Raw genomic sequence first — 25,092 nt, 5'->3', positions numbered from 1 at the left:
GGTATCTCCATATAACTCTGCAAGGGGGAACATACAACCTAGAAACCCATATAATACAGTAACCACAACACCACATCTCATCTGCCTAAGGGAAATGAAATCCACTGGAAATACCTCAGGCATGTAGCTCTTGGAGGCATGATCTGGTGCAATATTTAACATAAGAACAGCTGTACTGGGTCAGACCAAAGGTCCATCCAGCCCAGTAGCCTGTCTACCGACAGTGGCCAATGCCAGGTACCCCAGAGGGAGTGAAACCTAACAAATAATGATCAAGTGATCTCTCTCCTGCAGTCCATCTCCACCCTCTGACAAACAGAGGCTAAGGACACCATTCCTTACTCATCCTGGCTAATAGCCATTAATGCACTTAACCTCCATGAATTTTATCCAGTTCTCTTTTAAACCCTGTTATAGTCCTAGCCTTCACAACCTCCTCAGGCAAGGAGTTCCACAGGTTGACTGTGCACTGAGTGAAGAAGAACTTCCTTTTATTTGTTTTAAACCTGCTACCCATTATCTTCATTTGGTGGCCCCTAGTTCTTATATTATGGGAACAAGTAAATAACTTTTCCTTATTCACTTTCTCCACACCACTCATGATTTTATATTACCTCTATCATATCCCCCCTTAGTCTCCTCTTTGCCAAGCTGAAAAGTCCTAGCCTCTTTAATCTCTCCGCATATGGGACCCGTTCCAAACCCCAATCATTTTAGTTGCCCTTTTCTGAACCTTTTCTAATGCCAGTATATCTTTTTTGAGATAAGGGGACCACATCTGTACGCAGTATTCAAGATGTGGGAGTACCATGGATTTATATAAGGGTAATAAGTTATTCTCCGTCTTATTCTCGATCCCTTTTTTAATGATTCCTAACATCCCGTTTCCATTTTTGACTGCCGCTGCACACTGCGTGGACGTCTTCAGAGAACTATCCACGATGACTCCAAGATCTTTCTCCTGATTAGTTGTAGCTAAATTAGCCCCCATCATATTGTATGTATAGTTGGGGTTACTTTTTCCAATGTGCATTACTTTACATTTATCCACATTAAATTTCATTTGCCATTTTGTTGCCCAATCACTTAGTTTTGTGAGAACTAAGTTTTGTTATGTTTTGTGCTGTTTGTACGAGAGTATTCTCCATCCCGATGTGCTGTTCACAGGCTGCACTGTGTCACTCCTTACAAACACAGCCGTGTCCTTCAGTGATCACCGGGAGGAGCTTGCCCATTTACAGTGGCAAGCCTCTGATATAGGCCTGTGGGAGGACGGCAGGGGGGTCAAGCAATCCACTGGAAATAGTAGAGGTTTAGCTGTGGTGGGGCAACTTAGAACAACATATAAAAGCAGGACAAATGGAGCAGTATTTAATTTAGCTGGGAGAGGAAAAAGCTATTCCTGAAACACTGCGCCGATTGTCTGATGAATTTGGTTACTTTACCTGAAGCAGATATTTTAGAATACTGTGTCTCAAATAAAAAATATTTTGCTTTTTATTCAGATCAACAGTAAGAATATTATTTTCTACTTGATACAGCAAGATCAAACCCAAGGCCGATTTGGCAGCTCCCTAGGAACCAGAACCCGTGGTGCGTAGAAAGGGAGAAAATGCAGTCTCCCTCACTATTGATACGGGAGCGTGGCCAACAGACCCTACAAATCCCCATATGCAATCTATTGTGAGCCATGCTTCTTCACAGACCACACCTGCTTATTTAAAAGGAGGTTAGTCACAGACTGTCTATTAGAAATCTATGGGCTGAATTTGGATCATGAGATGTATCTTGTCCACCCTGCGATACAAAGGCAGTAATTTAGCCGAAAAAAAAATGCTTAGTAGATAGATGACTAGTTTCTGGATTGATTTGTATCATCAAGCCCATTCAATCATGCTAAATTTAGCCCTGTAAATATATTCCCAGGTGACAGACTGATTTCCAGGCTCACTAGACTAAGCAATCCAAACATATGGAAGAAAACAATAAACACTACAAAACCTCAAAAATCACAATTTAAATTTAAGAAGCATCTTCTAGTTTTCTGAACACATGACTGAGAGCTAGTAACTCCTGAATTCTCTTCCTGGCTCTGAGAATAACACTCTCTGTGGCCTTGGGCAAGGTGCTTAACCCCTTTGTCCTAGTTTCCCCATCTGTAAAATAAGGTAGCAATATTTACCTGAGGGCTGTTATAAGAATTAATTAGCTCTGTTTGTAAACCTCTGAGGATTAAATAATGCTACACAAGTGGTAAGTATTATTATTTATCTCACAGAGATGTGCTTACACATAGTACAAGACACAGAAAAACATAGCCCCCACCTCAAGAATCTTAGGGCCAGATTTTAAAAAGTATTTAGATGCCTAGCAGGCTTTTCAAAATCATCTATAGGCTAAATGCACAAAAGGAATCATAGAATCATAGAATATCAGGGTTGGAAGGGACCCCAGAAGGTCATCTAGTCCAACCCCCTGCTCAAAGCAGGACCAATTCCCAGTTAAATCATCCCAGCCAGGGCTTTGTCAAGCCTGACCTTAAAAACCTCTAAGGAAGGAGATTCTACCACCTCCCTATGTAACGCATTCCAGTGTTTCACCACCCTCTTAGTGAAAAAGTTTTTCCTAATATCCAATCTAAACCTCCCCCACCGCAACTTGAGACCATTACTCCTCGTTCTGTCATCTGCTACCATTGAGAACAGTCTAGAGCCATCCTCTTTGGAACCCCCTTTCAGGTAGTTGAAAGCAGCTATCAAAGCCCCCCTCATTCTTCTCTTCTGCAGGCTAAACAATCCCAGCTCCCTCAGCCTCTCCTCATAAGTCATGTGTTCCAGTCCCCTAATCATTTTTGTTGCCCTTCGCTGGACTCTGTCCAATTTATCCACATCCTTCTTGAAGTGTGGGGCCCAAAACTGGACACAGTACTCTAGATGAGGCCTCACCAATGTCGAATAGAGGGGAACGATCACGTCCCTCGATCTGCTCGCTATGCCCCTACTTATACATCCCAAAATGCCATTGGCCTTCTTGGCAACAAGGGCACACTGCTGACTCATATCCAGCTTCTCGTCCACTGTCACCCCTAGGTCCTTTTCCGCAGGAGTTAGACACTAGAACAGGGACTTAGGCACTTAGGTCCTTTTGTGCATTCATGACTAGGTGCCTAAAACTCATGATTTCAATGGATATTAAGTGCGTAGATGCTTTTAAAAATCCCACTATGCCAGGGGTGGGCAAACTTTTGGCCTGAGGGCCACATCGGGGTGCGAAACTATATGTAGGGAAGCCTGTGCCTCCGAAACAGCATGGCCCCCACCCCCCTATTTGCCCCCTCCCACTTCCCGTCCCCTGACTGCCCCCTCCTGGGACCCCCCGCCCCAAACTGAGCCCCCCCCCCGGGATTCCACCCCCTATCCAACCCCCCCCCCGCTCTCTGTCCCCTGACTTCCCTGACCTATCCAACCCTGCCCTGTTCCCCGACCCCTGACCATCCCAGAACCACCGCCGCCCCTAACAGCCCCCTGTCCCCTGACTGCCCCCCGGGACCTGCTACCCAACCCTCCCGCCCCACCGCTGCATGCACCACCACCGCCCCCTTACCATGCCCCTCAGAGCAGTAATAGCTTGTAGCCCCGCTGCCCATGTGACGTCATAACTGCGTGGGAGGGGAAACAACAGAGGAGGGGCGGATGGTGAGCCTCCTCAACTGGGAGCTCAGGGTCTGGGCAGGACAGTCCCATGGGCCAGATGTGGCCCGCGGGCCGTAGTTTGCCCACCTCTGCAGTAGGCACCTAAATACCTTTAAAAATCTGGTTCCTACCTCATGGAAGCACCACGAGTTTTGGAGGGCTCTGAATGAGGAAGAGTAAGGGAATGTCTACACTGCAATCAGCATGGTACCAAAGCCACAACAACACGAACTTCAGTGTGGTCTAGCTGTCCAAATAAGTACCCAGGGTCCCAGGCAGGATCCTACAGCCCACGCTGCTATGGCTTCACTGCAGCTAGTACACACACTTGCTACATTAAAAGCTAGCTCAGGTATGTCTAAACATGGTGCAATCACATCTCCTACTGTAGTGCAAACATACGCTGAGAACTCATTTCAAGCGTATGGACAGTGTGGAAGAAAACATGAGATTCATAGGCTTTATGGTCAGAAGGGATCATCATTCTCATCTAGTCTGATCTCCTGTACATTGCAGGCCACAGAACCTCACCCACCCACTCCTGAAATAGACCCCCTAACCTCTGGCTTAGTGAGAGAAGTCCTCAAATCATGATTGAAAGACTTCAAGCTACAGAGAATTCACCATTTACACTAGTTTAAACCTGCACTGGACCCGTGCCCCTATGGTGACCAGGTGTCCCTATTTTATAGGGACAATCCCGATTTTTGGGTCTTTTTCTTATATAGGCTCCTATTACCCCCACCCCCATCCCGATTTTTCACACTTGCTGTCTGGTCACCCTACGTGCCCCATACTGCAGAGGAAGGCGAAAAAAACCCAGGGTCTCTGCCAGTTTGACTGGGGGTGGGGAGGAAATTCCTTCCCAACCCCAAATATGGCAATCAATTAAGACCCTGAAGTGTGGGCAAGACCCACCAAGCAGATACCTGGGAAAGAATTCTCTGCAGTAACTCAGAGCTCTCCAAACCTAGTGTCCCATCTCTGGCCGTTGAGGATTTTTGCTACTGGCAGCCATTGATGGGCCACATGCTATTGTAGGCAGTCCCATCATATCATCTCCTCCATAAACTTATCAAGCTCAATCTTGAAGCCAGTTAGGTTTTTTGCCTCCACTTCTCTCTTAGGGTGGATGTGTGAAAGCAAGTGTAAGGTATTTATGGCAAGGGCAAGTTTTAACTTAATACAGAGAGCAAGGGGAGCTAATACAGAGATGTGAAAATGGGGCTTCTGTGTTGTGACTGGAAAGATAATGTGTGTTCTGGAGGGACAGTGGGAGTGATACCCTACATGACACAATCACATGAAGAGATAAGGGAATGCGCAAGTGTTTTAGCCAGCAGCAAAGACAGGACAGACCGAATTTTTATAAATTGTGGAAGATGTCGTGGCAAGACTTGGTGATGGCCTAAATAGGCAGGGAGAAGGAGGAGGAGGAATTAAAAGTGACCCCAAGATTGAAAGCATGAATGACAGGCAGGATGATGGTGTTGTCAGCAATCACAGAGAAAGTATTAAGAGTTTGGTTTTGGCCATGCTTAGCTTGAATTGAAGACAGGCCACCCAAGATGGTGTGCTGGAGAGACAGTCAGATATGTAGCACTGGTCAGAAATAGTACGCAGAGGTAGGCTGGTGAATTGGTGTGAGGAGAGGACATCACCCATGAATAAGGTGCAGGGAGAAAAGGAAGGGACTGTGGACTGAGGCCCGTGGTACTCAAACACAGAGGGGAAAGAGGAAGAAGCACCAAAAGAGATGATGAAAGGAGTAGTCGAGGGGTGGGGAGGAGGGTAGGAATCTCATGAGCAGATTTTGAAGCTATTCACACCAGTTATTTAAAGATATATTTTTCCTCTTCTGCTTTATTAAGAACATGTGGAAGTAGTTCTGTCTTCCTACTGCTTAACAACAACAGTAGATTTATGTACCATAGAATAAGTTATCCATTATAAACTACAGCATAACTACATGTTAGATGCTGTTAGATGCCAATTTTTTTTCCCAGTCATATGCTTTGCCAAAATTTATGCTAGTACTTTCAGTGTATAAACTTTTCATGGATTCCTTACCTTTTAAAGCTTCATTGATATAATTTTGTATATAATATACTCTCAGTTTATCTTGAACCATATTCTGATCATCATCAATTCCATTGGCTATAATATAAACTGGGACATCCCCATACTTGGATTTAACCCACTTGAGCATTTTGCGCAATCCCCAGGGCACCACTGCAGCTCTGCTTGGGGAGTTCAGCCATGTGATGTCTTTTATCATTTGAACTTGAAGATAGTGATCATACTTCAGTGCATCTTCTTTTTCCCAGTCCACAAGAACAGTAGTGTAATGACTTAAGGCAAAAAAATCAAATGAGCCTTGGATTAATTTCTTTTCTTCTTCAGAGAAATAAGGCAAGTGAAAATTGTATAAATCAATGCTGTTTCTTTGGTGAAGCCATTCTCTCATCACATGTGGATAGTCACCATTCCCAAAGATGGGCTCAGCAAGCCAGCCAATGTCAAATTCTAGAACTCTATCAGCAACTTCTTGGTCATTTTTGGAAAAAGGACAGGCTGGCTCTACCCAATCAGCTTGCAGAGCTATAGATATTTTACCTTTCTGAAATCTTCTAAATTCTTTGTCATACAGGTGCCAGGCTTTAGCATGGGCTTTCAACAGATTATGCCCTGCAGAATATGTCAGGTTCCTCACATAGGGTTCATTCATTGTAATCCAAAATTTGACATGGTGGCCAAGAGTTTTGAAGCAGAGCTTGGCATATTCAACAAAGGCTTGAACTGTCTCTGGGTTCTCCCAGGCTCCATATTTGGCTAGCACAACCGGAAGCCCTTGGTTCTCAGCCATAGGTTGCCATAAAGCTACAACAGGAGTTATATTAACTCTGAGAAGTTCACTAACAAAACACTGATAATAGTGCAGGAATGTGTGGTTGATTTGAGACAGGTTACCCAAAGGGAGAATCAAAGACCATTTCAAAGAAAAATGAAAATGTGTGACATGCATTTCCTGCAGCAACGAGATCTGGAGTCTGATGGCAGCAAAGTCAACACAGTGACGCTTACGTTTTGGGGTAACAACTCCATCAACTTTAATAAGCTTCTTCGTGTGGTGAACATCCCACACATATACATTAGTGTCAAGGAATTGGGAGGGGGTTGTGTCTACCTAAGAAGGGAAAAGAAACACACAAGATTCAAATTGTCAGTTCTGATTATACAGAAAATTCATAACCATCAGACAAGGTTTATGAAAAGATAATTATAAGTAGACTATTTCTTTTAATTGATGCTGCCTCCTAAGATGAACACATTTTTCCTTTCAGCATCTCCCTCATACATCTCTAATTAGGGTGACTAGGTGTCCCATTTTTAAAGGGACAGTCCAGTTTTAGGGGACTATTTCTTATATAGGCGCCTATTACCCCTCACCCCGTCCCGTTTTTTTACAGTGGCTATTTGGTAACCCTATCTCTGATGCCATCTCTGACTCATATGAATGAATGCATCTTAATATTGTAAGGTCAGAAAATGCCAAATATATGTAGCACCTTCACCCTACTTTTATAAAAGGCAGTGTACTAGTGTATGCCTTCCGTTTACACTCTCCCCACAACACTCAGTTCTGTGAGGGAAATCAGGGGCTGCTTAGGGACAAAAAAGCAAATCCAGAGAAGCAAAAATACAGCAAAGTGTGTATTTTTAAAATTTTTTTAAAATTTTTCATTTTTAAAATAATTTATTTAAAGTTTAAAAGGCTATATTTTAGGGCTACTTGTACACTATAAATTACCATAAATAAGCCTTCCTTTTTCCTCTAAAGCGGAACAAAATAAGTAATAAATGAAACATGAAGAATTAAACAGTTTCCTTATTGGAACCTGTGATAAAAGAGAAATATGTCTCTGAGCTTGATTTTCAGCATGAATACAATTGATGGGAAAGAATTTTGCTTCTTGCTAAAGAAATGTCCTTTAACTGCACTAGCATATTGAACTAAAAAGTGTCATTCCTTCGCTTTGATGACATGAAATTGGTTAAGATAGCATGCTGTTTATTTCTGAGTCATATTTTTGCTCTGATATCAGAGTCATACCAACGTGCATCTCTCCAACAATAAGCAAATTTTCAACAAATCTTTTGGGCTTGAGAGCTAGAGAATACCTGTATTACCCACTGAAATCAATGAGAGATATAGATGCTCAGAGTCTCGCAACATCACATCTTTATTTTTTAATAAATACCATGATAATACAAAGGACTCTAAAGGGAGGGAAAGAGTTACTTAGAAGGTTTTATGATGTGTATTATTTTTTTCTCCTTCCTAGTCCAGTTTGCCTTTCAAAGGAAAGACCCAAACTATTGGACACAGTTCCTACATATACATCTGTCTATGTCCACTATTTTTCTTCTTAAATTAAGCCTCTGAGCCTAAGTTTCCCTGTTGGACCTTTTGTTTCAAAAGCAGGGTCAGCCTAAACCCACTGTTGAGCCTGTAACTGAGACTGTAAAATTGTGCAGAGCAGCTGCAGATCACTTGCTGTTTTCTCTGGAGAGGTCAGTGTTGTGCTTACAGAGGAAAGCAATAAAAAACAGCATGTCAGAGGGAAATTGCTTTTCTGGAGAATTGTTCCTTGTAGATTACTAAAGCATGCATTTCCACTAATACTGTGGGAATGCTATCAGAAATGTTTTTCCACTGTGATACATCTACAAATCATTCTACCTCAGCCTTACAGCACAAAATGTTTGAATATCCTTTTGAAGTGAAAATATCCAGAGTCTGAAGGGTTTTTTTAAGTGTCTTGAACTAACAGACTCAGTAACTTGACAGCTGTTATTGATCCCAAAGGTAGCAGTGCCATTTCCAGTCTCAATTTATTTGAGACCAGAAGGACAAGGATTGCTGAATTTTCTTAAAAATCAATGCATCAGGTAAGGAGGTTGTAATGTTTCTCAATAGTGTGAAGTTAGAGCTTACTTTTAGGATAAGAAACAAAAAAAAGCTATGCTCCAGCTCATAGGTGCTGGAACTAGGGGTGCTGCTGCACCCCCTGGCTTGAAGTGGGTTCCATTATACACAGGGTTTACAGTTGGTCCAATGGCTCTTAGTACTCCCACTATAAAAATTGTTCCAGAACCCCTGCTCCAGCCTTCAGAAAGTTTCTGTCTTTGTGGAAAATCTAAATTAAAAATTTTGCTCTTGGATCCAATCGGAGAGCTGAATTTTACATTACATCTTTATTGTGGCTACAGGAGCCCTGAAGACAAAACAGTATCTGAGAATTATACAGTCACATTTTCAAAGACACCACAACCTGTCTATAATTTTTGCATGTGAAATGAAGGCTTTAATCATGAAGGGTTGTCAGAGGAAACAGATCTAGCTGGAGAAAAGAAGTGAAAGCTAAGAAGAGGGACTCAGGTTGGTTGCTACAAGTGGGCAGTGATGCCGCAGAGACAGAGGCAACACTGCACTGCCTGGCAAATGAGGAGCAGAGCAGAATTGTCCATTCCTGTTTCAAAGGTATTTTCCTGTACACTCTCTGCTTTTTTTTAGCACATAATGTCACTAACAATGATGCTGTAATGCACATGCAGAAAACATGAACACATTGGGAACAGAACTGAGCAAATAACAGACTTTTCAGTTTGGGGGCTAACCAAAAAAACCCAACCTATCGGGCCGGGGGGAGGGGGAAGCCTGGTTCAATTAAAATCAAAACAATTTTTTTTCAAAATTAAAAAAAAAATCCAACCTCCCACCCCCCCAAAAACCTCTTAAGTTGACTTTAAACAATTTATTTTTGTTTTTTCAATTTGTTTTGGTCATTTTCAGGTGTGGTTTTTTTACCTGGGCAAATTTGAAAACAAGATTCCACTTTGAAACAAAAAGTTAAAATGAAATGATTCAATGTTATTGAACCAAAAGATTTTCACTTTTTAATTTTTTTTCCCATTTTTGGGGTGTGTGTGTGCGGGCAAACTATTCACCAGATTTGACCAAGATTTGCAAATAGTTAGTTTCACAGCCCTGAAAAATGCATTTTTCTGTAAAATTCCTAATTGCCAAAAAAAAGTGAGCGCAACTCTAATTAGGAATGGCCTTTAGAAAACATGCGTAATGATGGTTTCATGACTTTTAGCATTTCCAAATGCAAGGGTATATTTAAATAAATTTCTTGCCATTAAAAGGAATCGATTTGGATCACAACAACCGCATATGCTGCTGTTAAAACTATGGAGATAAAAATGCCACTTGCAATATTTGCCATTTTCATATATTAGTACCTTTGTGTGGAAGTGTTGAATTTAGTAGATAATTATCTTCCAAAATGAATTTGAAAAAGAATGTATTTTTGTTAACTGAACACATAGTAAGTGATCTAGGAAGATGTACATTAGATCACATTTTCTGTTTTTTGTTTATGTGGTGTTTGTTTTTAGAAAGTCTGTTATTTATGATATTTAAATTTGGATCCACTTTCATGGTCACATTTAGGATGCCTGGTGAAAGCTGGGAAGATATTCTGTAAAATGTGCAGCTTTAATAAATTGGTGTTCCCACTACATCATTATGGTAACAGACCTTATATCACCCAAGTTACAATGATTATATACTTGCATAATACAATTATTATATACTTAAAGAACAGTTTGGTTGGAGCATCTATTGACTTTGTCATCAGCCTTACCTGAATGTAGTTATCAACAATTCCCCAAGCAAAGTCGCAGGGAAATTTCCCATCTATGGGTTCATTCTCAGGCAAAGGCGGGAAGCCATTTTTCTCTATTAGCTTTTGGTAGAACAAAGCTGAAGACTTTGGCAAAAACTTCTTGTCATGGCTTTGAAAATCAACATAAAATAATCCACGTCTAATGCTGTATCCTCTATGCCATTCAAAGCCATCCATGAGGGACCAAACGGTGTACCCAAAGACATCAACTTCATCATATCTGATGGCTGAGAAGAAAAAAAACCAAGATGACCTCATATTGTTCATTTTTTCCAGATAGAGTATACCATTTAAAAAAACGATTCTAGTATTTGAGCAATGCAGCAGGATAAATAAATGTCTTAAGGCTTGATTCAAATTCCATTCAGTGGAACTCCTTCAATTTACTTCAATGGGCTTTGGATCCAACTCTTACAGTTTACATCCAAGAAGTTATATAGAAACAAAAAAGTTACTCTGAAGCAATTATCATGAAAAATTTAACACAACTTTTTGGTGTTTTTAGGGATTTGCATTAACTATCCAAGCAATGCAGGTGGCAGTGATAATGCTGATGAGACTTTATTCATTTGATTTTGCACACCCCCTCACATCTGTGATGAGAATACTATTTTCTGGTATAAATATCTGGCACTTATTAACCCTCATACCTAAAGTAGGTGGAAAGCCTGTTACAGATGTAAGGGTCGTACCAGCATTACTATTGTTGTGACAAGTTCCACTGTGTGATTTAATCTGAGGTTTACAAATGGTTTGCATTTCTATAGATATTAAACACTTAGAATCAGCAAAATGTTCTTAGAGAGGGTCCCGATTCAACAAAGTTCTTAAGTGTGTGTGTTTAATTTTAAGCACATAGTTAAATCTATTCCTTTTTAGCAAAGCATTTAAGCACATTTTAAAGTGCTTTGTTAAACTGGGGCCTGTATCAGTATCCAGCACAATTTAGCTTCATCACTCACCACCTTATGTAAACACAAATTGGATACCTATTGAACTTAACATTACACAGCCTAGTTACACTGCCAACATTTAGAATCATAGAATCATAGAATATCAGGGTTGGAAGGGACCCCAGAAGGTCATCTAGTCCAACCCCCTGCTCAAAGCAGGACCAATTCCCAGTTAAATACTCCCAGCCAGGGCTTTGTCAAGCCTGACCTTAAAAACCTCTAAGGAAGGAGATTCTACCACCTCCCTAGGTACACATTGATTTTACACAATCAAATGTCAAAGTGTTCATATTTCCTAGTTTTACAAATGTATCTCACTACAATCAGATATGAGGGGCCAAACTGATTCCTGATGTAGCACCGTTTGAACCAATTAAACCAATGGAATTATAAAAGAGATTAATTCAGCTGTCTCTTTAATTTGCCATGATAAACTCACAAAGAAACTAGAATATTTCTTTCCCTAAAGATTAGTTCTTTTCTGTTTGACAAACACTGATTTTTTTTAAAAAGCCCTCCACATTTACACAACACTTGCTGCTCTAACAGAGTAAAGAATGACCTTGAGCGGATCACTGCGGACTACGTGGCTCTGGGAAGAAGGATAAAGGAGTTGGAGGCGCAAGTGGTGTTCTCGTCCATCCTTCCCATGGAAGGAAAAGGCCTGGGTACGGACCGTCGAATCGTCGAAGTCAACGAATGGCTACGCAGGTGGTGTCGGAGAGAAGGCTTTGGATTCTTTGACCATGGGATGGTGTTCCATGAAGGAGGAGTGCTGGGCAGAGACGGGCTCCATCTTACGAAGAGAGGGAAGAGCATCTTTGCCAGCAGGCTGGCTAACCTAGTGAGGAGGGCTTTAAACTAGGTTCACCGGGGGAAGGAGACCAAAGCCCTGAGGTAAGTGGGAAAGCAGGATGCCGGGAGGAAGCACAGGCAGGAATGTCTGTGAGGGGAGGGCTCCTGCCTCATACTGGGAATGAGGGGCGATCAACAGGTTATCTCAAGTGCTTATATATGAATGCACAAAGCCTTGGAAACAAGCAGGGAGAACTGGAGGTCCTGGTGATGTCAAGGAACTATGACGTGATTGGAATAACAGAGACTTGGTGGGATAACTCACATGACTGGAGTACTGTCATGGATGGTTATAAACTGTTCAGGAAGGACAGGCAGGGCAGAAAAGGTGGGGGAGCAGCACTGTATGTAAGGGAGCAGTATGACTGCTCAGAGCTCCGGTACGAAACTGTAGAAAAACCTGAGTGTCTCTGGATTAAGTTTAGAAGTGTGTGCAACAAGAGTGATGTAGTGGTGGGAGTCTGCTATAGACCACCGGACCAGGGGGATGAGGTAGATGAGGCTTTCTTCCGGCAGCTCACGGAAGCTACTAGATCGCATGCCCTGATTCTCATGGGTGACTTTAATTTTCCTGATATCTGCTGGGAGAGCAATACAGCGGTGCATAGACAATCCAGGAAGTTTTTGGAAAGCGTAGGGGACAATTTCCTGGCGCAAGTGCTAGAGGAGCCAACTAGGGGGGGCACTTTTCTTGACCTGCTGCTCACAAACCGGGTAGAATTAGTGGGGGAAGCAAAAGTGGATGGGAATCTGGGAGGCAGTGACCATGAGTTGGTTGAGTTCAGGATCCTGACGCAGGGAAGAAAGGTAAGCAGCAGGATACGGACCCTGGACTTCAAGAAAGCAGACTTCGACTCCCTCAGGGAACGGATGGCCAGGATCCCCTGGGGGACTAACATGAAGGGGAAAGGAGTCCAGGAGAGCTGGCTGTATTTCAAGGAATCCCTGTTGAGGTTACAGGGACAAACCATCCCGATGAGTCAAAAGAATAGTAAATATGGCAGGCGACCAGCTTGGCTTAATGGTGAAATCCTAGCGGATCTTAAACATAAAAAAGAAGCTTACAAGAAGTGGAAGGTTGGACATATGACCAGGGAAGAGTATAAAAATATTGCTCGGGCATGTAGGAATGATATCAGGAGGGCCAAATCGCACCTGGAGCTGCAGCTAGCAAGAGATGTCAAGAGTAACAAGAAGGGTTTCTTCAGGTATGTTGGCAACAAGAAGAAAGCCAAGGAAAGCGTGGGCCCCTTACTGAATGAGGGAGGCAACCTAGTGACAGAGGATGTGGAAAAAGCTAATGTACTCAATGCTTTTTTTGCCTCTGTCTTCACTAACAAGGTCAGCTCCCAGACTGCTGCGCTGGGCATCACAAAATGGGGAAGAGATGGCCAGCCCTCTGTGGAGATAGAGGTGGTTAGGGACTATTTAGAAAAGCTGGACGTGCACAAGTCCATGGGGCAAGACGAGTTGCATCCGAGAGTGCTGAAGGAATTGGCGGCTGTGATTGCAGAGCCATTGGCCATTATCTTTGAAAACTCGTGGCGAACGGGGGAAGTCCCGGATGACTGGAAAAAGGCTAATGTAGTGCCCATCTTTAAAAAAGGGAAGGAGGAGGATCCTGGGAACTACAGGCCAGTCAGCCTCACCTCAGTCCCTGGAAAAATCATGGAGCAGGTCCTCAAAGAATCAATCCTGAAGCACTTGCATGAGAGGAAAGTGATCAGGAACAGCCAGCATGGATTCACCAAGGGAAGGTCATGCCTGACTAATCTAATCGCCTTTTATGATGAGATTACTGGTTCTGTGGATGAAGGGAAAGCAGTGGATGTATTGTTTCTTGACTTTAGCAAAGCTTTTGACACGGTCTCCCACAGTATTCTTGTCAGCAAGTTAAGGAAGTATGGGCTGGATGAATGCACTATAAGGTGGGTAGAAAGCTGGCTAGATTGTTGGGCTCAACGGATAGTGATCAATGGCTCCATGTCTAATTGGCAGCCGGTGTCAAGTGGAGTGCCCCAGGGGTCGGTCCTGGGGCCGGTTTTGTTCAATATCTTCATAAATGATCTGGAGGATGGTGTAGATTGCACTCTCAGCAAATTTGCGGATGATACTAAACTGGGAGGAGTGGTAGATACGCTGGAGGGCAGGGATAGGATACAGAAGGACCTAGACAAATTGGAGGATTGGGCCAAAAGAAATCAGATGAGGTTCAATAAGGATAAGTGCAGGGTCCTGCACTTAGGACGGAAGAATCCAATGCACCGCTACAGACTAGGGACCGAATGGCTAGGCAGCAGTTCTGCGGAAAAGGACCTAGGGGTGACAGTGGACGAGAAGCTGGATATGAGTCAGCAGTGTGCCCTTGTTGCCAAGAAGGCCAATGGCATTTTGGGATGTATAAGTAGGGCAATAGCGAGCAGATCGAGGGACGTGATCGTTCCCCTCTATTCGACATTGGTGAGGCCTCATCTGGAGTACTGTGTCCAGTTTTGGGCCCCACACTACAAGAAGGATGTGGATAAATTGGAGAGAGTCCAGCGAAGGGCAACAAAAATGATTAGGGGACTGGAACACATGAGTTATGAGGAGAGGCTGAGGGAGCTGGGATTGTTTAGCCTGCAGAAGAGAAGAATGAGGGGGGCTTTGATAGCTGCTTTCAACTACCTGAAAGGGGGTTCCAAAGAGGATGGCTCTAGACTGTTCTCAATGGTAGCAGATGACAGAACGAGGAGTAATGGTCTCAAGTTGCAGTGGGGGAGGTTTAGATTGGATATTAGGAAAAACTTTTTCACTATGAGGGTGGTGAAACACTGGAATGCGTTACCTAGGGAGGTGGTAGAATCTCCTTCCTTAGAGGTTTTTAAGGTCAGGCTTGACAAAGCCCTGGCTGGGATGATTTAACTGGGAATTGGTCCTGCTTCGAGCAGGGGGTTGGACTAGATGACCTTCTGGGGTCCCTTCCAACCCTGATATTCTATGATTCTATGATTCTATAAAAGTCAGGGTGGAGTCACGTTAACTAGCATCAGCAAAAATTTCTCTTAGACTAGCATTACACTCCTGCTGCATGTCAGCAGAGAGAGCTTCTACATTGCTTTTCCGGCACACCAAAAATTCTCCTAAAATCCCTCCTTAAAAGTTTGGTGACTTGTGCCATGTTCCCTGTGAGAAGTGAGTTAAAAAAATTTGGAAGCAGGAAGAAAGTCTCAAATACAATGTAAGCATCAAGCAGTGCACATGCCTTATCGAGTAACCACATGACTTATTTGTATTACTTTTATCTTCTTTCATACTTTCCCCTGCCCCCATGTACAATCTTCAGGGCAGGAACTATATCTTTACTTGTTTCTGTAAAGGGTTGAGCAAATTTTTGGCATTCCAAAATAATAATACTTCTTGTTATTTATTATGGATTTCTTGGTGACCGAGTGGCAAATTGAAAGGGAAAATATAGTCTATAATTTAATATGTTGCCAGTAAGCCCTAGTCACACTGAGAGTGCAGATCTATGTATATATATCAATAATTTTATTAAACTGAATAAACAACACCTTTTTGTTAACAAGAATATGACTATGTAGTTTCCATATAATGCCACATACACCTCTAACACATTGTACATGCAATAATTAATAACTCTAGTACACACTATCCCCCAGATTTTAGATACAACATTGGCTTGCATGTTAATTCAACTTTTAGTTTAGATGTAATAGTGAGGTGTTTGCAAAAGCAGCTGAAACAAATGTAGTAATTCCAGGATCTTTTATCCCGGTTGAGAGGCAAATTGAAATCATCTGCACTATACCATTAAAGGAAAATTCCATTGTAACATGAAAGTTATTTAACCTGAATGAATAGTTTAATTCAGCTACTAATATTGTAAAAACCCTTGAAGCATATAACAGAGAAATAAACCAATTATGACAAGTTTTGTAGTAATAGAAAGTACAGTATAATAAAAATAATCATTAAGGAGGAAACAGGGAACAGTTATCCCAAAAACTTGTTGTTGAGAAGCCGGACTGAAAAAACCTACAGTACTTTGCCATTAAAGAAGTATTAGAAAATGGGACGGGTCAATGTTATAAAGTAAGTTGGGGGGGGGTGTCATTTTTTTAATTCTAGGTTAACAATTGGTAAAAAAAATTAGTTAAAATAAAATAATTTTACTTAAAACTTCAAAGGCCTGATTCTCAGACCAGTGTAAATCAGGATTAATTCCACTGAAGTCCACAGAATTAAACTGATGTAAGAGCAGAATCAGGCTCTAAAACTACAGGAGAACCCCATTTATCCAAGCCTCCATTATTTGGCTTTCCATATTAAGCAAACAACCAGCACACACACAGGATCATTGCAAAGCATTAAAATGTAGCCTCCTTCTTTATTTATAGCGTACACAAACTGTTACTTCTAGGAAACAGTACAATACCAGCTTTTTAAAATGCAAAAACGATAAACTGAAGCAACTCAAAAATAGTACAGTATTGCTGTTGTTGCAACTTAAAACTATCATTTCTGCATTCTTAGAAACTGGATCTTTTTACTAGAAGTAACGGTTCATGTACGCTGTAAATAAAGAAGGGGGATATGTTTTAATGCTTTTCCAGGAGGGGTCAGCTAGTTTAAAGCAATTCTGCATTTTAAAATAATGGTTAGAAAGCTCTTTGCCCATTCTCTGGATTATCCAAATTTTTGATTATCCGGGGTGTGTGTGTGTATATGTGTGTGTGTGTGTGTACACAGGTTTCAGAGTAACAGCCGTGTTAGTCTGTATTCGCAAAAAGAAAAGGAGTACTTGTGGCACCTTAGAGACTAACCAATTTATTAGAGCATAAGCTTTCGTGAGCTACAGCTCACTTCCTCAGATGTACACACACTCTTATTCAGCTAACATATTAAAACTCATCACTGGAGTTTTCCTGTAATGATTCCAAGCAAATCCCATTGATAACTAAACAAACAGCACTTCCTCTTACTGAAATCAATACAAGTTTTGCCACTGGCTTCAAGGAGAGCAGGACCAGACGAACAAAATCCCATCCATATCTCACTCATTAAAAGACTCTTGTCAACCAGTGATAAAAATGAACCTAACTAACTGATTTGAAGTCTCATTTCATAGCAAAAGTCTAGGTAAACATTAAAGACCAAAATTAAGTTTTGGAGCATTTGTTTAATGAGCTTTAGTGGGATAATTTCCATAAGTTTTGTCAGGAGAATAATATTAATTTGTCAACAGAGCTACCTTTTAAAGTTTCCATAATGAACTTCTTGAGATAATAAATATATTTGGCATCATCTCGCTTGGTACTACCAGACACAAACCAGCTGTTCTCCACAATGAATATTTTGGGCTTGTTATATTCACGGCTTATCCAATAAAGGAGCTGCCTCAGGCTTAGTGATTCCACCTGATGGAACTTCATCTGAGAATCCAAGAGCTGGAAACTCAGTGTTGCTCCAAAAGAAAGAGCAAAAAAGTCAGCTGTTCCCTTGATGTACTTCTTCTCTGCGTCACTGAATTCAGGCAGCAGAGATGAGAGGTTATTTTTCATGCTCTGAGGGTAATCACCATCAATAAATATGGGTTTAGCAAACCAGCCCAGCACAAAGTCAAGGGATTTTTGACATTCTTGTATGTCTTGTTCAGTCATAGCTTGAGGTTTTATCCAGTGGGAGCTGAGGGCAATGGACACTTGGCCTCCTTGAGTTGGACGAAAATGATCATTGTAGAGATGCCAGACTTTGGCGTGGGCCTGTTGAGAAGAAAGACTACAATGAATGCATCAGAAATTCTGTCTTGAATAACAGAAATGCAATAGCATATTCACTCACTAATGTTCCGATTTGACTAGCATTGCCTTATCCTCACATCCTTTGGCTAAGTCTTATTCCCTTCTCAGTGATTTATGATTGCTAACTTCTATTATGCTAATCAGAGTAGATAATATTACACTGATCCAAGAAGAGCTTGTTTTAGAAAAGCAGCAAGATCTGCTTAATTTGGTGTATATTCCATGCACTGAATATAATGCTGGTTTTTCTGATCTTTTGAAAAATAGTGTTTTAATTTTACAGTGAAACCTGGCTTTGTACTTACCTACTGGTATGAGTGAAACTTAGGCTTTTGGTTTGAACACACATAAAAGAGAAAGATCATTTTCTCTGATATCATTACTTTTTAAAGTTTTGCTGGTTTTAAATTTTATTAAATTGGTAACAAATTACACCTTACAGTATTATTGGCATCATGAGATTTCAAATAGTTAAAAAGTAAGAGCACATTTTAAAAATGTATTTGAAAAAACATGTTTCAGATTGTATTTTACATTACAGGAGTCTTAGCTTGTTTATCACTGTTTTAGATTAGATGTGTAGAAATTGTCAAAAATTACATTATTACGTTTTTAGACAGTTACAAAGAAAGGCAAAACTAGAAAAAAAGCTATGGTAACTTCTTATCTGGAACTGCGGAAAAAATCTGGAGGTCATACATTTAGCGGTTAGAGCTGGGACTGGTGGTCAAGAGAATGACTTCAAAACTCTGCCATCTCTGTCCTGTATAAAATCTTTTAAAATCTTTTATTTCTTTAATTTATAAATGAATGAATAAATTAAATCTGACTTTTCTTGTTCAAAATAAACTGGAGTTTTCAAACAGATTCTGAATCATAAGGTCTGATTTAAAACTACGCATAGAATCACGAGGATTTGGAAGAAGGATAGACATGAGCAGGAAAAGAAGCCAGTGCCCCTTCACACCGATTATAAATGGGTTTAAGGCTACTAAATCCAGATTGTCAGGAATCTCATAACCCCCACATCTCAACCCCAGCCCTCAAACACACACAGAGACACACCCATTCTCTCTCTGCACCAACCTATTCAAAGCCAAGTAGGAGCCCCATTCTACAACATGCAGGAAATGCAGAGACATCCACGTATAGCCACTGTTTCCAGCCCTTCCTCAAGATTTAAATGATACAGAAGGCCTTGCATCTCCATCCTGATAAATGTATCACTGATACATTGATAATTGCTTCTCAGTTTCATTTTAATCCAGAATTATCATTCACAGCTTCCAGTTGCAATGAAATGCCAGATTTATTAAGAATTAATTGTTTACATGTCAGATTGTCATCTCTATTGCCGTAAGAGATAAATTTATAAAACATGATTAACTACTGAGGAAAAATTGAAAATTGAGAAATAGTAACTCTACTTCAAAACCTCACATACAGACATGATATCTGAATTGCAGACTCACAAGACAATTTTGCCATATTTTGTAACCCCATCCTGCTGACAAAAGGAGAAAACAAAGAAAATACCATGGTGTCCCGCTGTCTGGAGTGGCTCACTACCATGAGCCTCTCAGGGTAGACTGTCAAAAACTGGGCAGACACCCCATACTGATGGTATGTTCTATAATTAGATTTCCCCAACCCAGTAACAAATGTGAACTCCTGGATCACTATAATAGTCTTAACACGGAGTTCCACACAGTCCCTTTAGGCTCTCCAGTCTATTTTGCCACCCAGGCAAGATGGACTATGTGATAAATGGCCACTTACATCAAAAATGATAAAATATTCAGGTTACACCTGTTCCAAGTGACCAGTCACTCACCCGGGTTGATTTGCATCCTAGATCTCACACCAAAGACAATGCTAGGAGCCAAGTCTATAGTAAACTAACTAAAGGTTTATTAGCTAAGAAAAACAAATGAGAGTTACTGAGAGGTTAAAGCAGGTAAAAATATATGTACATGTGAGTCACAGTCTATAACAGTGGTTCTCAACCTGTAGCCCCCAGGCTGCTTGCAGCCCAATGAGCACACAGCTGTGGCCCATGTGACATCCTAAGGGTCACAAAGATCCTATATGTATTGTGTAGATACGACCCACATAACACAGAGGACAGCCCACAATGTAAACAGGTTGAGAACCACTGGTTTATAATTTCAAAAGGCAGCAGAGATGTAATCTGCCAGTTTCCCAAAAGTCTTTTAGGGCTACCCAGAGTAACTCCAGGGATCTCCATCTTCTTTTCTGTCATTTTTCCCTGTTAGAATCCAAACAAAATAATTTTTCATGTGTCCATATTTATAGCTTCTTTTCACAGAAACTAAGCTGACAGGACAGCCTCCAGTGTGTCCTTTCTTTCATGATGGGGAAAGAGGAATGTACTTAGAGACTTTGATCTCACACACAATGACCATATGCTTTCCATGCACAGGAATTTGTACTTTCCTGTTAAAGTTCTTCATTTGCATTACACAAGGGTTTTTTCTCATTTGATGGGTTACTTAGTTACAGGGGTATATACAATGCAAATGTTTGCTATTACATTGTAACAGGGTACAGATAAGAGAAAACAATGCTTGCAACATTCCCCCAGTTTTTCATGAAGTTTAAACACAAAACACATTCTTATACATTTTAACATCTACTTTGAATTATACTAACACACAAGCAAACTGGCTTGTATTACCTCCTCCATAAATCCCCCTACGTTTCCTCATAATAGTGGTATCTATTCTCCCCATGTGACTCATGACCCCCATCCCACATCCCTGACCAGACACCTGGAGACACTCACCATGCATGCTCCCAAAGATACATGACTTCTCTATGTCAACGGAGACCCATTTCACAATCCATGTTCAAAATACCTGTATCCCCGTACGTGCTGTCCTTCTGTGTAACACTGTCCCCTCCAAGGTTGTACAGGGAGTGGCCCAATATGTCCTGATCCTTTCCCTCTAGGGGAGCAAAACAAATGCCTCCTTCAGATAAGCACCAATTCCAGAGGTGCTCCAAGGCTCAAGCTCCCAACGGAAAAAAATAGGGGGTGCTCTGAACCCACAGAGCCAGATTAATCTTTTGTGGGCCCCAGCCTCACCCCCCCCACTCCACTTGTGTTCTGCTCCAAGGCCCCACACCCACTCGGCTTCTTCTCCCCGAGGCCCAGTCCCCACTCAGCCTCTTCTCCTCCAGGCCCTGCCCACACTGCACCCCAAGGCTCAGGCCCCAACCCTGCTCAGACCCTTCCCCAAAGGCCCTGCCCACCACTTGCATGGGGGAGGGAGGGGCAGAGAGGAGGTACTGGCAAAACCAAAAGTCAGCACCTGTGGTCCTGCATCTTCATATCCACCTATCTCAAAACAAAGCCAAAGAGGTAGGGACTTCTTCCAGCTCAATCCTTTCTTCATAGTAAAGAGGGGAAACAGGCGCTGGACAGTTCACCACTGGTGAAAAAGAAAGTACAACAATGGCCAGCCACTAACATTTTGAAAAAGTTGCATTTATACAACAAATGCCTGCCTTCCACAGTTTGCCTGGGTAAAAGGAATGAGACTGTTTTTGTGGCCAAAAATCCTGACACAGAAAATAACATGCCATACATTCATTCTAATGATTATGGACGGAGTGCCAATCAACATTACTGGAGTATTTGGGAATAGTTTGGTGTATGGAACTTTGGAATTTCTGTAATTAAAGGCTTCTGGAGATAAAGCTGCAGGAGGCCAGCCACAGAGCAGAGACAGCTGGTAGTAAATGTCTATTTGTTCCTTTGTCCTTATTTGACCTCTGAACTCCTGATAGTGTAGCAATGGCAAGCAAAAACTAACCTATGGTTCATGCAATTCAGTTCACGGTTGAATGCAATTAAGACCACCAAAATCCACTATTTACTTGTATTAACTGATACTTCTACTGAGCCTGGTTTGCCTAGGCATTTTCGAGCTGGTTGCGCAGCTTGGCATGAGCTTGGGTTGATCTGGAATGGGCAGTGATCACACCTTTTATATTTTGGCTTGGAAGGAGGTGCCTCACTAAAATGGACTTGTTACAAACTGGCCCCCTGACCCCCTGTACAGTCACCAGTCTGTTGCAAGTGGACCCAATCGCTGGGTTCCATATGCTTTCAAGCCACCTGAGTCTGGATGTAGTCTAGTCACCATTTCTTGCTCTTGGACTCTAAGGCTCACTCCCAGGTCCAAGCCTCTAGTCTGATACCTTTTTTGAGGGATGTGAAACATTCCATCCAGCCGCCCTAGACCCTGAAACCTCTGAGCCCTCCAGTTACTTTCAAACACTCCCTCAGCACCCCATCTACACTGAGGGCACTCTGAGCTTAGTAGTTTACCTCCTTCAGGGACAACATGGCAGGGCAGCAAGGAATATGGGGTTAGCAGGGGAATTTCTTAACTACAGTCACTTTACTCTTAAAGTAGTTGAGAGTTACAGCTCTTTGAAAATAACAAAAGCCCTGAGACACACCCTCCCTTAATCTGAGCTCACCCCTTCTTGTGCACCTGTGGTTCATCAGTGTTTCAGGCATGGCAGAGCCCCTCCTGTCCTCTCTCTCCATCTCCTGCCAGTCCTTACATAGAATCAGAAACGTAGGGCTGGAAGGAATCTCAAGAAGTCATCAAGTCCAGCCCCCCTGCACTGTGGCAGTATCAAGCTTAACTACCTTTATAGTAGTAAGAAAGTTTTTCCTAGTATTTAATCTAAATCTAAATCTCCCTTGCTGCAGATTCATCCCATTACTTCCTATCCTACCTTCAGTGGACATAGACAACAATTGATCACAGTCTTCTTTATAACAGCCCTTAACATATTTGAAGACTTATCAGGTCCTCCCGCTCAAGTCTTCTTTTCTCAAGACTAAACATGCCCAATTTTATTAACCTTTCCTCGTGGGTCTGGTTTTCTAAAAAATTTTCATTTTTGTTGCTTTCTGATGGACTCTGTCCAATCTTATCCACATTTGTGGTGCTGAGAACTGAACACAGTACTCCAGCTGAGGCCTCACCAATGCCAAGTACAGCAGGATAATTACCTCCCTTATCTTACATACAACACCCCTGATAATATATTCTAGAATGATATTAGCCCTTTTTGTAATTGCATCACACTGTTCTCTCATTCAGTTTGTGACCCACTGTAACCCCTATATCTTTTTCAGCAGTACTACCACCTAGCTAGTTATTTCCCATTTTGTATTTGTGCATTGATTTTTCTATAGCAGTTTTAGCTTGAGGAGACACCCGGTAAGGTTGGGCTTTAATTGGGTGAGCATTCCCTGTGTCAATGGAGTGGTATGCCGTTCAGTCAGTCCTGGGGTGGCTGAGAACATTGGTGCGTAGCTAGTGCATTGCTCCTGGATCTGCTGTCGCTGCATACGCCCAAGGGTCATGGAGAGGTTCACCTCTTCCACACCACCAGCAGTTTTTCCTTTGTAGTAGACACTTTTAGGCTACTTAGCGTTATCTCCTCCCTGGGCTGTAAACTGATAAACCTTTAAATTTTTGGAATAAAAGGGCTTTAGAGAATTAATATGGTACACCTTAGGCTTTTGGTTTGAGGTGGGGAATACTATGAGATAATTAACAGCTTCCAGGAGCTTTTGGACCATGAATCACCCTTTTCACGACGCTTTCATTTTATGGGCCTGGAGCGCCTTTAAGACCATGACCCGGTTTCCTACTTTGAAGGAACGCTCTCTGGCATGTTTATCATACCAGGCTTTTTGCTTTTTTAGAGCATTTTTTAGGCTTTCTTTAGCAAGGGCTAAAGAGGTTCGGAGGGTGTTTTGTAGGTTGGTTACAAAGTTCAGAATGTTAGTTCCTGGAGAAGGTGTAAACCCCTCCCATTGCTGCTTCACCAACTGTAATGGCCCCTTAACCTTGGGGCCATATACAAGTTTAAATGGTGAAAACCTTAAAATGGGATGTGGTACAGCTTTGTAGGCAAAGAGCAACTGCTGCAACACTAGATCCCAATCATTGGAGTGCTCATTTACGAATTTACATATCATGGCCCCCAAAGTTTTATTAAACTTTTTTTACCAGGCCATTTGTTTGATGGTGGTAAGGGGTGGCAACTAAGTGATTCACCCCATGAGCTTCCCAAAGGCTTTTCATGGTTCCCACCAGGAAATTAGTTCCTGCATTTGTAAGGATGTCGGAGGGCCAACCTACCCTGGCAAAAATGTTTGTTAGTGCCTGGCACACACTTTTAGCCCTGGTGTTGCTTAGAGCTACTGCTTTTGGCCATCAAGTGGCAAAATTCATGAAAGTCAGTATGTACTGCTTTTCTCTGGGTGTCTTTTTCTGAAAAGGACCCAGAATATCCACAGCTACTTGCTGAAATGGAAGCTTAATGATGGGGAGTGGCTGGAGAGGGGTTTTGACCTGGTCTTGGGTTTTTTTACTCTTTGGCACAACTTAAAAGACCAGACATAGGTAGAAACATCCTTGCCCATTCCCTCCCAGTGGAATGACTTTTCCAAATGGTTTTTGGCTTTGTTCACCCCAGCATGGCCACTAGGATGATTGTGGGCTAAGCTCAAGAGCTTTACCCAGTACTTAGTTGGAACTACCAGCTGTCTCTGAGAATGCCAGTCTTCCTGGTGTCCCCCAGAAAGAGTTTTTTGTATAAAAGTTCCCTGCCCGGGCTGCAGGGACATGGCGCCGGCCACTTCTGAGAGCGGCGCGGGGCCTGCAGCAACATGGGGGACAATCCCGCAGGCTGGATCCAAAGCCCTGAGAGACTGGATCTGGCCTGCGGGCCATAGTTTGCCCACCCCTGGTATAAAACATACTTCAGAATTTGATACAGCCATATCACACTCTATCAGAGAGTTCAGCAGAGTTATGAGATAAAATTAATTTAAGAATATATACCAGCCTGCCTACTCCCCAAGATTCCTGCCCCAAATAACCGAGACTTCCTAAGGTTTGGCATTGGCAATACACATCATTCTGTGCAATTTTGGTGTCAATCTCTAGGATTATCCTAACAATATCTATGTTAT

The 25,092-nt window shown here is 42.0% G+C and overlaps 1 protein-coding gene across 2 annotated transcripts in view; it reads right to left on the bottom strand.

The window, feature by feature from the left end:
- KL (klotho) overlaps positions 1-25,092 on the bottom strand; it is a 73,348-nt gene that overhangs the window by 7,393 nt on the left and 40,863 nt on the right. For both annotated transcript variants that reach the window (XM_073341681.2, XM_073341671.2), the window contains exons 2-4: positions 17,510-18,020; positions 10,406-10,674; positions 5,763-6,879 (exon numbers count right to left, since the gene is read on the bottom strand). In XM_073341681.2, the coding sequence (XP_073197782.2) occupies positions 5,763-6,879; positions 10,406-10,674; positions 17,510-18,020 (1,897 nt within the window). The remainder of the gene's footprint in view (positions 1-5,762; positions 6,880-10,405; positions 10,675-17,509; positions 18,021-25,092) is intronic.

This window comes from Lepidochelys kempii, chromosome 1, assembly GCF_965140285.1.
Source record: "Lepidochelys kempii isolate rLepKem1 chromosome 1, rLepKem1.hap1, whole genome shotgun sequence".
NCBI lineage: Eukaryota > Metazoa > Chordata > Testudines > Cheloniidae > Lepidochelys > Lepidochelys kempii.
This window is presented reverse-complemented; position numbering and strand designations above follow the sequence as displayed.